General features: G+C 42.8%; 1 protein-coding gene across 2 annotated transcripts in view; it reads left to right on the top strand.

Annotated features, from left to right (window-relative positions):
- Positions 1-490: 490 nt before the first annotated feature.
- LOC144382999 (protein spire homolog 1-like) overlaps positions 491-17,683 on the top strand; it is a 34,082-nt gene continuing 16,889 nt past the window's right edge. The window contains exons 1-3 of one of the 2 annotated variants that reach the window (XM_078095540.1): positions 491-711; positions 4,245-4,273; positions 9,916-10,152. In XM_078095540.1, the coding sequence (XP_077951666.1) occupies positions 531-711; positions 4,245-4,273; positions 9,916-10,152 (447 nt within the window). In that variant the 5' untranslated portion in view covers positions 491-530. Of the gene's footprint in view, positions 712-4,244; positions 4,274-6,740; positions 6,857-9,915; positions 10,153-17,683 lie in introns of those variants that run through there. The other variant, XM_078095541.1, reaches the window with a different exon arrangement.

Genomic DNA, 17,683 nt, shown 5'->3' on the forward strand with positions numbered 1-17,683 from the left:
GCTGAGGTTCCCGCATTAGAGGCCGAGCTTCAGCCACAGCGCACGGGTAGTTGTCGCTGCCAATGACACAGTCGATCAAGGTGGAGTTGCTGATGTTCAAAATCAGAATGGTAGACGCCGAATTCCGTACGGCCACTGTTTCAGGAAAAAGGGGAAAAGAGAATATGAGAACGGGAAGTTGTTGTTCCAGAGTGATGTAGTAATACGTCACAAGTTCCTCATGATGTAGTAACACGTCACAAGTTCCTCATGAATCCGCGAACATTGGGAAACACTTGCTTTGCAGAAAAGCCAAGGCAATGAAGTTTGTAACAGATTATGTATGGAGTGATCAAAAAAGTTTGTTTAAAGAATTGTCACATGCACCAACAATAATACATTATAAATAAATAATAAAAATAAAGGAGTACATTATTTACCATTTAACACCCCTAAATGGTTAAATTGATATAGTGAATTTTTATTATATATTTATTATAAGATTAATGAAGAAAAGCTAGGCGCTGACCCTGTGTAGCTGCAGCAGGTTGATGCCACCACGTGACCTTCTCACTCAGCAGCGCGTCCACGGGGCAGCAGAACAGCTGGCAGGCTCTGCAGAAGCTCTTCTGCGCCACCCACTGCGCCACCTGGAGGCAGCGCTGCATGGTGGAGGTTTTACAGCACGTCATCTAAAGGAGAGAAGCAATTTGCAGCAGCGGGACCGCGAAGGTAGAGACATGTTATGTAAGAATGAGTGCGCCTGAAGCCTCTCGATCTAGGCCAGAACATCACTTGCATTTCAAATAATGGACTTAGCCCACAACATATAAACACAGGTGTCTAATCCCCAATATAGTAAAGAGATCAATGTAGCTACTTTAAATATAACATCTAGCACGTGGAAGCTTTGGATGATTTCCCTGATCGGGTGCTTCATAAGTCTTTAAACCTACAGCAGGACTAAATGAGCCACATTCATGAGACCTAATTACACCTGATCACTGACAAACAAATAGTCCCCTGTCTCACTCTGCTGTAGTGGTCTTCACTGGTTTCCACTAATCCTGCTCACTGAGGACACGTGTGTGTGCATCACGCGGCTACATCTCTTGTTGAAGGCCTCTCAGCCTGTTTTCCACTTCACATCACATTGCCGATGGAAGCATGTGATTATTGCAAGCTGGGATGTGCATGCGTGGGACATATGTACACTGTGTACGCACAAAAAGGCGATGGTTCATTCCTGAACGGGCTTTGTGTTTTCAAATGGCATGATTACAGCTGCTACTAGGCCTGTGACACTGGGGGGCTCTCCGTTTAATGAGGTGCTATAAAAAACAACAACCAAGGAGTTACGGGCCTGCTGGTGTGGCTAGAGCTCTGAAAACATACAAGAAAGTGGGAGGATACAGCGCGGCAAATGATAAATCGCAGCATGACTATCGCCTTAGGGTCCTCTGGGGCTCCATGCAGGCCGTTTATACCGGCTTTATGGCGCTTGGTGGTAATTTGTGTCTCACGTGGGACAGTTATAGCATTTCTGTGGCACTTATTGAGTGTCCCTGATACAAAATACTTTAGTTCTACAAGGTATCAACCAGCATTCAAAATAAAACCGAGGACACTGCGTGCCATGTGATGCTCATGTCATGTTGTAATCACGTGCGCTGATGCAGTGAACACAGAGCTCAGAGCAGACTCCATCCATCTGTCTCTGTTTGTAATGGACTACACCTGAGGGATGTGCTCTTAACTCCAGCTGTAATGAACACACACACACACACACACACACACACACACACACACACACACACACACACACACACACACACACACACACACACACGCAATACTAAACACTGTTCGGGAAACATTTTGGCCCTTGATTCGATGAATGCGCCGCTTTTCTGTGAGGATGATGCTGGTTGTGTCCCGTAAGTCAGTATACATGCGAGAATGAATGAGATATTTTTAGGAGCACGGAAGAGACCATTTGAGGGGGGAGTCCAGGCCTTCATTGCTGCTATAATGTCACATAATGCAAACGTATCGACTCGTAGTTATGCAGTTTTGGGGACATTGGTATCTGCAATATAATTTCTTTTGTTCATATTGCTTCAGTAATCATTTTGCTATTTCACAGATGAGCATCTTTTTGTATTCTTAATTATTTAAAAAGCATGACATGCATGATATATACGATTGGAATGCAAGATTACGTCACTTCCCTGTCAACCCTAAACAAAAACATATATCTCTTTTCAATAATGATCTTTTTCTGTAAATAATCATTCAAAAGCATATTTTGGGGGCATTGACGGTATAACCATTGCCGGGCACACATCAGTGTTCAACAATGTGTTTTGATTGAAAACCTCAGTCGATATAGAGAGGTAATATATGTAGAGGGATGAAGGTAAAATGACTGTGTGTTCAGATAGCATACGGCCCAGAGGATGCAGACTAACATCTTACCATTTTCCTTAATATTATAGACAAAATGTGCAAATTATTAAACACACGATTTAGGAAACAGATTTGATAAAACACACAGACCGTATCATACTGTGTTACTCTTACCTGACTATTTAAAGTGATCGTTTATTAGCCATTTCTATCTAGTGGTTCTTTCTACCTCACAATCCTATGAATCGCATGCCGAGTTATCAAAGACCTCTGGCTGGGAATCCCAGCTGTGCACGTCTTCGGTCTAAGTCATTCTGAGAGGCTTTTTCAAGTGTTTTGATAAATCAGTGGCAAAAGTTTTCAGGATATAAGACTGAAGTTCTGGTCATAATAAATAGGCTTAAAGCTAAATCCCAACAAGGTTAGTGTTTGACAAACTCTTAAACGCAGGATTAACTGAATTTGTTGTTTTTCAATGAAATCATATCGCGAGGAAATTGAGGATAGCGAGATACACAATTACATCATCTAAACGGATCAAAACAAGCTTACTAACAAAAATATTAGATAATCTGATTATTTTGCACTGAATTAGCAAATGCAAATTACTAGTACTCTTTTATTTGGTGGGTCATCCGGGGAACCTGACAGTATTATATCTAATTACATCATGAAAGCGTGATTATTTATAGAACTTCTAGATATAGTCTTATGTCACGCTTTAAATATCGTATTGTTTCCCTTCACAATTGTGATTAGCACCATCAAGAAAGCCCGTTGGTTTGTCTGCTCCCTCCGTTCTGCATCGCTCTCATCACACAGTTTACTCTTCTTCACCCTACATACAGCAGTGTGGCATTCAAACCTGCTGATGCTGAAGTTAAGGCTGCGAGATGATGTCATGGCTGTTGTGATGTTCCGATGTTGCGTTACTGCATGTCACAAGACAAAACAGCCAATTTATTGTGAGGGTCATCTGTCAGCAGACTGTTTGTTCGCAAAGTAGATCCCAGGCCTATTAGTGTATCTTCTTTTTGAAGGGAGTACATTCATGCAGCATAGCTCTTTGGAATCATCAGTCACATGCTACAAACCACCAAAGTACTGTAATTAGAAATGAAACAGAGCTTTTATCAAAACTGCTCTAGTTTGCATAATGACACTGCTGTGGTTTGCATAATGATTGCAAAGAGTTAGTTTAATAAGGGAATGTTTAATCACCGATAGGTAAGCTATTCTCTTTAAACCTGCATCTGAAGACACACACATCGGCAGTGTGTTTATTTAGAGTCTGTGCTACACATACTGTACAATAGATGGTCAGCATTAGAGCAGGTAATGAGTTTATGCCTTTTCATGGGATTTATGGGCGAAGGGAAAACATAGAATAAGACTGTGCCTCTTCTTTTCATGTCATTGATCATTTGTTTCTCTGTTCCTGATTAGTTTTAGTATAAAAAGAATGTGAATGCCGCCTTGAGATTTTCTATCAGTGACAAAAGACCTATTGATACTGAGATCAGAGATTCTCAGCTGCAGTCCTTATGTGTGCGTTAATGACGGCTCAGTCATCGCAATGGATCCTGATGCAATGTATATTTCACGTGATTTTCATTCAGACATGGATTTAAAGGAATGCGTGGCCATTCGACACGAACATCTAAGATCATCATCACACGCGCTTAACTTCTGACAGTCACACATTCTTTATTCACTGTAATGAAACAGCAACAACAACATGTTTCCGTGCATAATTGTTTGTGTGTGTGTGTGTGTGTGTGTGTGTGTGTTAGCTGCTTTGTGCTTTGGCTTACATCTGCAGCTTATCACAACACTGCTTTCTTGTTTCCCTGCAGGTAAATACAGTCCTTGCACAACAACAGAGGTGAGTAACTCCACTGTAGTTCTGTTGTAGTTCTTGTATTTGCATCATTGCATGCTTGCAGAGGCTTGGACTATTATGTGGACATTATTTTCTTGCGTATATTCAAATACAATATAGTAAAACTACATGTTGCGGGCGAGGGAGGAGATAGTAACATTGGTCCTATTAGAAATGAAATAACAGTGACATTTTATTAAAATGTACATTACTTTGCTTGGGGAATGTGTTCCCTGTGTGTTAGATGTGCAACCTAGTTGCTGGGTGATGAAAATACGTATTTTAAATATCTGTGTTTAAATGTTGTATTTTGGTCACATGAATGGATTAGCTTGAGGGTCACTGGTTGTGAAACTTCCCTGGAATGTTTTTGTCGATTAGCTCTCAAGCCTCCCAGAGTGCAGGCTGAGACAGTCAGGAACCAGTCTGCTAATTAACAGCATATTGTGAAGCATTTTCTACTTTTTAAGCATTTACCTCCCACAGTTACCCAGCTGCCAAAGAGGGCTGCCAAACAAAGCGATGGAGTATTCAAGTGGGCACTCTGAAGGATCTACAGTAGTGCTGTTGTTGAAACTGTTAAGTCATGGGTGTGTGGTATGTTGATCCTCATGCCTGCAATGCAACCTCTGTGGTTTAAAAAACATTACAGAGAAAACAGCACCAGACGTTGTCCAATGCAAGTTGACTGGTCGGATAGAATGACTAGTTAGCATTTTATCAGCACATACAATGCCCTATTTTTTTGGTTTAGCTTTGTAACGTGGTGATTCTCGGGGATTCCCGGAATGAGGAGTACACAGCAGATCGTTTCGGAAACAAACTTTATTTCGCACACTTTTCGAGAGCTCCCAGCGAGTTTCTCTCTCTCTCGCCGGATTGCTACTGATGGTTCTACATTTTGGGAAATGTGGCTTTCTTGACGATGAAAAGATCAATGCCACTTTAATGTCTGTACGATGTAAGTGTAGAGCAGAAGCTCTGTGGCTGTAAACAGGAGTAAACAGACCAAATGGGTAATTTAAACAATAATTCACCTTACCTACTATTTTAATGAACGGCGATATCAGCTGTGGCCGGGCTGTTAATTCCTGCTGTCAAGTTGGGTATTTTAAAACGCGCTAGTGCACATTGTCTGCTCTGTTTTAGAGCATGTAAGTCATCTTTACTCTTCTGTTTGTGTCAAGTTTTAACAAATAAGATTAATAATCAGTGTTTTGAAACTTGGGATAGAACAAGCTAGCCGTTACCACCTGCTCCCAGTCTTTCTGCTAGGCTAAGCTAATCACCTCCTGCCAAGGTTCATACTCAATTAATCAGAGTATTAACATTCTTATTTAACATGCAGCATGTGAGCTGATATCTATTCTATGAACACAGGCCAAATGTTAATGTTTCTTATTGGCATATGTGTAAATGGTCTATTTTTCTCCACCAGCCCCACAGCTCCAAGCTGTTTGCAGTCCTGGGACAAGTTCAGGATCTAATTAAAGGGCTCTTTGCTACAACTATTGTTGCTGTTAAATATTGTAATAATAGTTTGTAAGAATATATCTTTTTATACTCTATCCATGTTTTAGGAATATTAAGCGGGTTGTTGTACAATAGACGATAATTTAGCCCGAAGGGTGCGTGTTTTCGGTCTCACCAGTGTACGAGTTAAAGGATTGTGATAAAAACAGATGGAGAGCGACTAACTCAAGCACACACACACACACACACACACACACACACACACACACGCTGTAGCTGTGGAGAATGTGAAACTGTACAGTCGAATCTCTGATAAGCAGCTTTGCACGACAAATGAGTTCTCACAACGCAGTGTGCTGCAGACTGGCTGACAAAACCACCGGCGAGATGCTGCAGCTGCTTGACGCTTGATAGGAATAAATCCTGTGGCAGAGGCGTTCTCCTATAACATGCAGCGTGGAATTAGCCCAAAGCTGGATGAGCAGGAACACGTGTGTAGACGTGGCACACGCACATCATCCGCACACTGCTTCAAATTGCATGAACTCCAGCAAATGATGCAGTTGCGAATGTCAGCTGATGCTGTTGTCTTCAGGGCCAGTGAACTCCTTTACAAGGCTCTGTGTTCAGTTGTCACTGTTGCTAATCCCATCGGAAACAGATGATAGTTGTTAGCAATTTCTTACCCAAATGTGGCTCCACAATTCCACCTTTTTCTATGTCGGCGTTTGCAAGGGAATTTGTTGTAGAAGTGCTAGTAAGACCCTCCTGGTCCCGTGATACAGTGTGACCCATGAATCAGTGGATTACACTTTGTTACATCCCTGCTGTCAAAGTTTAACTGTGGATGCTTCATGCCCTCTTGCTCATGCACGCTTTGAAGTCTAGGAAGGGATTAGAGTTTGAATTCGGTGTTTGACGTAAAAAGAAAATTTGGTTAAGAGTTTTTTTGGTAAGAATAGAACTAGCAAGAAATGCAAAAGACAGAGAAATACCTTTGATTTTGTTCAAGTGTTCTCTCTGTTCTGTTTGTGAAGTCATGCAGGTTCCACACATGGGACAAGCCGAAGGAACCGTACTCAGTCACATGACAGTCAGAGGTCACAGCAGCAGGTGTGAGAGGCTGAGAGAGAAAGTTCATTTCTTCTTTGTTTGTGAAAGGAAGTGATCCAGATTTAACACGCATGCCATTCATTATTAATTGGACAGATTTACTTTTACTTTTACTACTTACTACTACTACTACTACTACTTTTACTACAGCAGTATGTTTGTTAAATGAGGAGTTGTATAATCTCCATTATTTTTTGTGATGTTCCTTCAGTCTCATAAGATTTGTCCAATCAGGGGGTTGGTCTTTACAGATTACAGAAAATTACTTTGGTAGATAATTTAAAGTCTATTTAAAGCTTATTTATAGTCTTTAGTCTTACTATAGTGTTATAATAAGAATATATATCATGATTATACTGTATTACAGCCAAATGCCATCAGGTAGGTACATTGACCTTTGCATTTAATCCTTACCTAATCATTAGCATATAAGCTTCAGCCACTGGGGGTTCAGTCCTTTGCTTAAAGACACAACATTTAGAGAGTAGGGAATAAATGGTCCGCCCTCCCATGCAGACAACCCACCGCCGGCCATAGTTTCCGTTCCATGTCCCCAAGAAGAAGAAATCTTTAGATTTATCATGAAATGCAGGATAAATTAACTACGGAATCCTGCCTAATTTAACTTTATGGTGTGTTATTATCTTTTATTGTGAAAGCTTGAAAGGGCAGGAAGCAATAGAGTGGTAATTCATCCATACAGTTACATTTTTTTGTCAAATTCTTCTTGTTGTTTACTTTCACTGCCATGAATTAATTCCTGTGAACTCACTTAGTAAATATCAACGTTTTTGCCGGTTAATTTGGCTTTCAGTGAGAATTGAATGGTGGCCGGGGCTCAAAGGAGCCCAAAGGAAAAGCATGGAGCAGCCGACCTGTGTGGGGTCACCAACCGCAGGGTTAAGCATCGGGGTCGGGTGCTGTGTGGACCAGCTCTTGGGATGTGGGGAAACAGCCGAAGCGAGTGCAGGAGGTGGAGCAGTGGCAGTTAGATATAGCTGGGCTCACCACACACAGCACTGGCTCCTGAACCAAGCTCTTGGAGAAGGGTTGGGCTTTTGGGGTCTAACACTGATCAGCCTTCCGGGGGAAAGCTAATGCTAGGGTGCTGGAAAGAAGAATCGGACCGTTTGTCGAACCTCGGATTAAAGAGCAGCAGTGCGGATTCCGCACCGGTCGTGGAACAGCTCTTTACCCTCGCAAGACTGATGGAGGGGTCCTGGGAGATGCCCAAACCAGTGTACACGTGCTTTGCAGATTTGGAGAAGGCTCTCAACCAGGTCCCTCCGGGTTATTTGTGGGGGTGCTGCAGGAGTATGGGGTGCAGGACCCTTGCTTCCTTATGGCTGACTTCTATGGTTGGGTAGTTTATAGTTTATTGAGCATGTTTCGGTTTTGCATGTTCTCTACATACAAAAAGGGACTTTCACACAATACAAAGGCAGAGCCATGCATTGTTTTCCCCACTAGTGATTTGCTGCTAAGGTGACGCCAATTATGCTTTCTCCACCTTTACGTAATGTCCACATCTCCTGATAGCTAAAAAAACAACACATCTTTCATCGGAGAGTCCAAAAATTGAAATTGAAAGAAACTGTCAAACCAATCGGGTGCAGATCAGAAAACTGAATTCTTGAATGTTTAATGTGTTTTCAAATATTATTAAATTCTTTAAATAAGCTTGTAGATAAGAAACGGGAGCCTTCTCGGCCGTCGGCTAAAGAGGCATTTTTCAATTGACAGTCTAAGTCCCTGGAAGTGTATGGTTGCATGTTCATGTGTGTGCGTGTGTGTGTGTGCCTGCATGGTGTCACATATCAGAGAGTGGGGCTCCGGATGGGGCTTAAACAAAGAGGTGGCATTCAGCTCTCCCGACTCCCAAGGAAAGTTGGTTCGCGCTAAATGGAGGAAAGGAGGACAGATCTCTCATATAACACCTCCTCCCGCCGTGATTGCCCATCGATCTGCACTTATTCTGTGATTCTGTGGTTCTCCGCTCTGTGCCCTCCTCAACCTCCCTAATCCACTCGACGACTCACGTTGTCATTCACATCTTCTTCTTTTTGTCTCTCGATGTCTTTCTGTCCTTCTCCTCCCTCCGTTCCCTCTGTCTCTCAGCGTTTTATATGTCAGTGCTCAGGGCTGCAGAATTATGCCAAATGGATTTCCCACTCATGTCCTTGGTCCTCGCCTTGCCAGCACCAACCACTAGAATAGAGCTAACATCATGCATTTTAGGAATTAAGGGAGTTTCCTACTACAAGTAGGACAAAAAAGTAGCATTTAGGTTGTTCAATGCCACAGAATTTGGATTTTGTGTACCCGAGATATTTCTAAATGTATTTTATATTAGTGAGAACTCAACTATGAGACTTGAGTTTACCGGTCAAATTCCGCTGCAAAATTTAAGTAAATTAAAGAAGTTATTACAATTGATTACGATGAGGAGAGAAACAGTGTTCTCACTTCCAGTAAATTTTGTTAGTGAAATTAATTCAAGCACTGTTTACCTTTTGGCAAAGTCACATTTAAGACCTGACGTCCCCAAAGTGGAGGAGGAATCACAGTGGATTCCTTTGGAAGATCTTAAATCTCAACACAAGGACATGTTTGATGGTAGTGTTTTCCTTCATGTGTCAGTTAATCACAAGATCTACTATCGGAAATCTGCTGCTGGCGTCGGCCCCTCGAAAGGCCAGCCAGCGTTTGTGTGTTTGCGTGCGTCTGTGAATGGTCTCCCGCTGAAAGGTCGAGTCATGAGGTCACAGTATTACAGCTGTTCGGCTCAGGCTCGGCACACAAAAGAGGATCACATTGCATAACAAAGACGGAAATACAATTTTGTTTTACTGATGTGGCAGATAAGAACAGACAAACGCACAAAATAAAAAAATGTTGCCTCCCAAATAAATGTGTTTCACTTAATATTAGTACTTCCAGTTTATTTTGCTGGATTTTACTTAAAACAAGTGCAACCTGCAGTATGTGCACTGCAGGTTATTCAAATAGTTGCATATAGTTCCTGGATAGAATAACAGCTGCTTGGTTGTGTCTTGCAGGTGATTGAGTCTCTGGGCATCATGATCTACAAGGCTCTGGACTACGGCCTGAAGGAGAACGAGGAGAGGGAGCTCAGCCCTCCTCTGGAGCAGCTCATCGACCTTATGACCAACATGGCCGAGGCGGAGAGGGACGCCTGCCCCGACGAAGGCTACGAGGCAACAGAGGAAGAGGACGAGGCTGAGGATGACGCCGGCAACATCTGCAGTGTCCCCGGCTACAGAGATATCTTCAAGGTACGTAGCTGAGTAGGTGACTCTTCATGCCAAGGCTAACCAAGCCAACACGTCCGATTTGAGACACATCTCTTCCTGTTCTAAGGTGAATCTGGCCTGGGAAAGGCTGTAACAGCTCACAAGACTATAATGTATGTAAAATGTGTGTTACATTAGCTAGTTTTGAGGTTCTCAGGTAAAATGTTTAAGGTGACGTTACAAGTGTTTAAATACTGTGCGAGGATTGTAAAGCACTGAATGGAAACAAAACATTTGGGAATGTTCCAATCCTCCTTCGACAGGACTACTACAGCACGATTCCAGCAATGGTAGTTTACCATACCAATCAATAATTATAATTGTATACAATTTTGAGCAATATAATAATATTGAGCAATTTTAATAAAATCTTTCGGAAGGGAATGTACAGAACGGCTCCTTTCAGAGACCGTTCAGACATTTGAATGCTTTGATTATTGCCATATTATTAGTCACATTTAAGCATTCAATTGATCATTCAAAGTACACTTTTACAGTTTCATATGACGTCGGGAAGTTATTATAAGATGATCCCTCAAATATTATCTTGTATGTTTCAGACAGAAATGTTCATTTGAAAAGTAACCAGTGCAGATTACTTTTAAGTAAGTCTTTGTAGACAGAAAGTATGTAAGTCTGGTGGTGAAGAAGTAAATAGTGTCTTAAGAATGGAAGCGCAGTCCTTAACTGAACCTAATCTGCTAATGGATTCCAGGGACACGGGAACTGTTGAGGGAAAGATGTGTGTTAGAAAATGGCCTCTGGAGCACATTGCAATCCGGCTACAAGTCTCCTCCTGGCAAAAGGGCATTTTGTCTCTGTTGTCCAATGGAGCGCAGAGTCCTTGTGTCAGAGTCACACACTGTTTACATAATGACCACATAACCGGTCTCACACACACACACACACACACGCGCGCTCTCGAAGGTATCTGGGCAGTCTGGCTGGCCCACTGACTACAGAGCTGGCGCTTCCAATTGTCATCTCAGTATTTTTCACCCCCGGACTGCACATAACAATAACAATATATCCATTGACGGGGCATTGCATTGTTTGTGTGTGTCTCCTGGTGAGGCATCCGATCACGGGATAATAACGCCTATGGAGAGACGCCTGTCTGCTGGGTTCTGCGTAAGCAAGAGGAGGCCAAGAATTGGCCCGAGGCACCCAGTGTTCCTCCAGGAGAACCATTGGCGTATTCTCTGATCACTGTCTGTCTGTGTGTGTGTGTGTGTGTCTGTGTGGCATGGCGGTTTTGTCAATTGTGTTCACCAGTTAGTTGTTGACAAATATGTATATGTGAATGTCTTCATTCGGTGTGCCTGAGATCGTTAAGCAAACAGTTTGACGTGGGTGGAAGAAGTATTCAAATCCTTAACAGTGCACTCCAAAAAATGATATTGGCTGGTTGTTACATTTACTTTAGTGCAACATGTATTTCGAACAATATTAATTCATGTTTCCAATGTGAACGTGATTCGGTCATGTAGGATTTGCACAAACTGCAAAAACGTAACATTTATTAGATCCATTCATGTTGCACTAAACTAGACAATCGAGTATCTGACATGACCACAAAAACCAAGGCGAAGGCCGTCTGTCACAACCAGATTAAGAAGATAACCGTTGACGCACATGGAAAAGGTAAGCAGATATTCACCGCCATCCGTCTAAATGTATAAAGATTATTTGTGCATTATATCATATCATATTATATTCATATCTTAGCTAGTTGTTCTGTTGAGGCTATTTGTTGTGCATGGCTAGCTATGCGCGTTAGTGTTAGATAACGTTAAGTTGTCTCCTTTTTGCAACCTGCCAACATAACTTGCCAATGTGAACGGTGAGCTATTGTTAATGACGACGTAACGCATTAGCAGCATATTCTAAGGTGTACACGACTAGCTAATGATGACTAAGAAATAAATGCTAATGACATTAGCATACTCCTTGAGGAGTTAAATTAGCATGAGTACCTAACTGCTGAATTTGAATGAAAATAAATGAGTAAGCACACGTTTTGTTTAGTATCAGTAATACTACCGTCATTTAGCTTTAATACTGGAAAATAGGATATAAATTAGCTAGTCTGGACAGGGCCAATAGCGGCGCACGGCTAATTTATCGTTAGCATCCTTTTACCGACTCTAGTAAAGGCAAAGCTAACTTTAATAATGAAAACTATATTTAGCTCCAAAGGTAAATGGAGTTCAGTCCCACCATATGTAATTGACAGCGCTCCACCTCCTGCAGGAGCTCTAGCTCCTTTCCCACAAGAAGGGGCCATTCCACGTCCCCAGCACCAGTATCTGCCGCCCAGGTGTTCTCCGTCTAGACACGCCCCTCTCACCGCCCCCCATGCAGCAGCGCACCCCAACCTATCACCACCTGTGGTGGGTGTGGCCATGGGAGGGAGGGTAGAGGGGGGCCGCGTCACTCCGTCGGCCTAAGCCCGGCCACCAGGCGCCCGCTGTCGAGCCTGCTGCGGCCTTGCTTGCCCTCTGGGCCACGTAACTTGTTCTCTTTTTGGACCATTCTTCGTCTGGCCCCTCGCCTGAGGTCACTTTGCCATGGGTAACCCTAACAGGAGCACCAGGCTCCAGGCAACACAGCCCTCAGGTTCATTGGGACACGCAAACTTCTCCACCTCGATAAGGTGACGGTGCCCGGAGAAGATCTATGTGTGTGTCTTCATGTGTTTATGTCATTTTTGTCTATGTGTGTGTATTTATGTATTTTTTGTCTATGTTTGTTTATGTGTTTATGTATTTGTTGTGTGTGTGTGTATTCATGTGTTTATGTAATTTTGGTCTATGTGTGTGTGTGTGTTTATGTAATTTTGGTCTGTGTGTGTGTGTTTATGTATTTGTTGTCTGTGTGTGTGTGTTTATGTATTTGTTGTCTGTGTGTGTTTCTTTATGTATTTGTTGTCTGTGTGTGTGTGTTTATGTATTTGTTGTCTGTGTGTGTGTGTGTTTATGTATTTATTGTCTGTGTGTGTGTGTGTTTATGTATTTATTGTCTGTGTGTGTGTGTTTATGTATTTGTTGTCTGTGTGTGTGTGTTTATGTATTTGTTGTCTGTGTGTGTTTCTTTATGTATTTGTTGTCTGTGTGTGTGTGTGTTTATGTATTTGTTGTCTGTGTGTGTGTGTGTTGATGTATTTGTTGTCTGTGTGTGTGTGTGTTTATGTATTTCTTGTCTGTGTGTGTTTGTGTTTATGCATTTGTTGTCTGTGTGTGTTTGTGTTTATGCATTTGTTGTCTGTGTCTGTGTGTTTATGTATTTATTGTCTGTGTGTGTTTATGTATTTGTTGTCTGTGTGTTTATGTATTTGTTGTCTGTGTGTGTTTATGTATTTGTTGTTTGTGTGTGTTTATGTATTTGTTGTCTGTGTGTTTATGTATTTGTTGTCTGTGTGTGTGTGTTTATGTATTTGTTGTCTGTGTCTGTGTGTTTATGTATTTGTTGTGTGTGTTTATGTATTTATTGTCTGTGTGTGTGTGTTTATGTATTTGTTGTCTGTGTCTGTGTGTTTATGTATTTGTTGTCTGTGTCTGTGTGTTTATGTATTTATTGTCTGTGTGTGTGTTTATGTATTTGTTGTCTGTGTCTGTGTGTTTATGTATTTGTTGTGTGTGTTTATGTATTTGTTGTCTGTGTCTGTGTGTTTATGTATTTGTTGTCTGTGTCTGTGTGTTTATGTATTTATTGTCTGTGTGTGTGTGTGTGTGTGTTTATGTATTTGTTGTCTGTGTGTGTGTGTTTATGTATTTGTTGTCTGTGTGTGTGTGTTTATGTATTTGTTGTGTGTGTTTATGTATTTGTTGTCTGTGTGTTTATGTATTTGTTGTCTGTGTCTGTGTGTTTATGTATTTGTTGTCTGTGTCTGTGTGTTTATGTATTTATTGTCTGTGTGTGTGTGTGTTTATGTATTTGTTGTCTATGTGTGTGTGTGTTTCTTGTCTGTGTTTATGTATTTTCTTCTTTTTTTTGTGCGTTTTAGTGCACTTTAGGAGTTGACTGCCCTCACAGCAATGCGTTTTGGTGTCTGTGTGTGGGGGTCATTGGTCTTGATCTGTAGCCGGGCCTTAGAATAGCTTGTACCACTTTTTCTTCGGCTTGTTGATCTGACATTGAAGGGCTTCCACATGAGAGCTTAAGGAGATGTTGTTCTCCTGGTACTCCTCCTCCCTTGCCAAGGATTGTTTTGAGATCTTAAGGAGGTCGGACCTCTCCTGGTTCCATTCGTGACGTTTACTCTCTCGGTCATCCTCAAACTTCTTGATCAGAGAAGCTAGGAGGTTTTTGTGGTCCTCCTCCTGCGTCTCTTGCTTGGTAACACAGTTTCTGTTGGAAGTTTCAAGGTGTGATATCATGTCCTGAAAGCTGAGGCGCTGCCTTTCTAACGAGTCATCTTTGTCTTTACGAATTGTTGAGATCAGCTGTTCTTGGGATGCCTGGTTTCTTTCAAACGTCTCCGCAGCCTCCTTCTCCATTGTTTGAAAAAGAGTGACGTTCCTCAGCAGGGCATGTTCGAGGTCCGTGGATGTTTTATTCAGCCTGGCTGTGAGGTGAGACCTCTCCTGCTCCCACTCAATAGTACGGCTTTTGCTGACTGTGTCTTGCGTCTGCAGCTGTGCGGTGAGGAAGGAATTTTCCTGACGCTGGGTTTCTAACCGAACATTGATAACTTTCATAGCTAACAAGGTCTCGTTGGACTTAGCTTTCTGTTCTTCTAGCTGGCCTTGATGGGCTGATATGATTCTCTCCAGCGTCTGCTTGGCCTCTGTCTCTGTCTTCACCTGGGCTTGAAGAACGTCACGGACTTCTGTCAGGGAAGACCTCTCCTTTTGCCACTCAAGACGTGCATTATGCAGGCAATGCTCACTCTTAAGGAGAGCAGCCTTGGTGCTTTCGTTGATTTGAGTCTGTTCGTCCAGTTTAGCTTGGCTTGAGGCCTTGAATTGTTGCATTTCACCTTGGTTGGTCGTCATCTGCTCACTCTTGAGAAGGTCCTGTGATGCTTTCAGGGCTGCAGCCATCTTGTCTCTTTCCGCTCTCTGTTTGCTCATCGTGTCCTCTTGGAAAGCCTGGAATAATTCCTTTACTTGCTTTACTGCCTCCTCTTTGTTTTTAAGAGCTTCTGCCAACGTTGATATTTCAATTTGTTGCTTCTTTGTTTGAGCCCTCTCAATTTCCAGTTGACTTTCCAATTCAAACTCCACGTTAGTTTTAGCCAGCTTCAATTCAGCACGGACCTTCAACATCATAGCCTCCACGTCATTTTGAAGGGCCTGTTTTTCTCCCTTCATCCGCTCAGCTTGGAGCTCGTCCTGTGTTGCTTTCAGGGTGGCTAAGATCCTGATTGTCTCCTCTCTCTGTTCGTCCATCTCTTGATCAACTGCATGGGTCTGCGTGCCCATGTGTTGACCCTCAGAATGAGATAAGTGGACACAGTGTTCTTTGAGGGAAACCTTTTCCTGTTGCCACTGGAGATGACCGGCCTTCAGGTCCTGCTCAGACTTTTCCAGAGCGGCCTTAAGCTTAATGATAGCATCCCTCTGTTCGTCCAGTTTAGCTTGGCTTGAGGCCTTGAATTGTTGCATTTCACCTTGGTTGGTCGTCATCTGCTCACTCTTGAGAAGGTCCTGTGATGCTTTCAGGGCTGCAGCCATCTTGTCTCTTTCCGCTCTCTGTTTGCTCATCGTGTCCTCTTGGAAAGCCTGGAATAATTCCTTTACTTGCTTTACTGCCTCCTCTTTGTTTTTAAGAGCTTCTGCCAACTTTGATATTTCAATTTGTTGCTTCTTTGTTTGAGCCCTCTCATTTTCCAGTTGGCTCTCCAATTCAAACTCCACGTTAGTTTTAGCCAGCTTCAATTCAGCACGGACCTTCAACATCATAGCCTCCATGTCATTTTGAAGGGCCTGTTTTTCTCCCTTCATCCGCTCAGCTTGGAGCTCGTCCTGTGTTGCTTTTAGAGTGGCTAAGATCCTGATTGTCTCCTCTCTCTGTTCGTCCATCTCTTGATCAACTGCATGGGTCTGCGTGCCCATGTGTTGACCCTCAGAATGAGATAAGTGGACACAGTGTTCTTTGAGGGAAACCTTTTCCTGTTGCCACTGGAGATGACCGGCCTTCAGGTCCTGCTCAGACTTTTCCAGAGCGGCCTTGAGCTTAATGATAGCATCCCTTTGTTCGTCCAGTTTAGCTTGGCTTGAGGCCTTGAATTGTTGCATTTCACCTTGGTTGGTCGTCATCTGCTGAGTGGTGAAGTGCTCACTCTTGAGAAGGTCCTGTGATGCTTTCAGGGCTGCAGCCATCTTGTCTCTTTCCGCTCTCTGTTTGCTCATCGTGTCCTCTTGGAAAGCCTGGAATAATTCCTTTACTTGCTTTACTGCCTCCTCTTTGTTTTTAAGAGCTTCTGCCAACTTTGATATTTCAATTTGTTGCTTCTTTGTTTGAGCCCTCTCATTTTCCAGTTGGCTCTCCAATTCAAACTCCACGTTAGTTTTAGCCAGCTTCAATTCAGCACGGACCTTCAACATCATAGCCTCCATGTCATTTTGAAGGGCCTGTTTTTCTCCCTTCATCCGCTCAGCTTGGAGCTCGTCCTGTGTTGCTTTTAGAGTGGCTAAGATCCTGATTGTCTCCTCTCTCTGTTCGTCCATCTCTTGATCAACTGCATGGGTCTGCGTGCCCATGTGTTGACCCTCAGAATGAGATAAGTGGACACAGTGTTCTTTGAGGGAAACCTTTTCCTGTTGCCACTGGAGATGACCGGCCTTCAGGTCCTGCTCAGACTTTTCCAGAGCGGCCTTGAGCTTAATGATAGCATCCCTTTGTTCGTCCAGTTTAGCTTGGCTTGAGGCCTTGAATTGTTGCATTTCACCTTGGTTGGTCGTCATCTGCTGAGTGGTGAAGTGCTCACTCTTGAGAAGGTCCTGTGATGCTTTCAGGGCTGCAGCCATCTTGTCTCTTTCCGCTCTCTGTTTGCTCATCGTGTCCTCTTGGAAAGCCTGGAATAATTCCTTTACTTGCTTTACTGCCTCCTCTTTGTTTTTAAGAGCTTCTGCCAACTTTGTCAATTCAATGTGTTGCTTCTTTGTTTTAGCCCTCTCAATTTCCAGTTGGCTCTTCAATTTCCAGTTCTCTTTACGGTCAGCTGCAGCAATCCACTTCCCTTTAGCCTGGGGCTTCAACTCTTTAGCTTCTGCGTCATTTTGAAGGGCCGGTTTTTCTCCCTTCATCCGCTCAGCTTGGAGTTCGTCCTGTGCTGCTTTCAGGGCCGCCGCAATGCCGTTGTTCTCCAATTTCCAATTGTACATCTGGGTGTTATGGAAGGCTTGGAATCGTTCCCTCATTCGGATTGCTGACCCCTCCTGGTTTTTAAGAGCTTCTGCCAATTCAATGCGAAGCTTCTCTGTTTGAGCCCTCTCAATTTCCAGTTGACTTTCCAATTCAATCTCTGTGTTAGTTTTAGCCAGCTTCATTTCAGCACTGACCTTCA

This window comes from Gasterosteus aculeatus, chromosome 20 (genome assembly GCF_964276395.1).
Source record: "Gasterosteus aculeatus chromosome 20, fGasAcu3.hap1.1, whole genome shotgun sequence".
NCBI lineage: Eukaryota > Metazoa > Chordata > Actinopteri > Perciformes > Gasterosteidae > Gasterosteus > Gasterosteus aculeatus.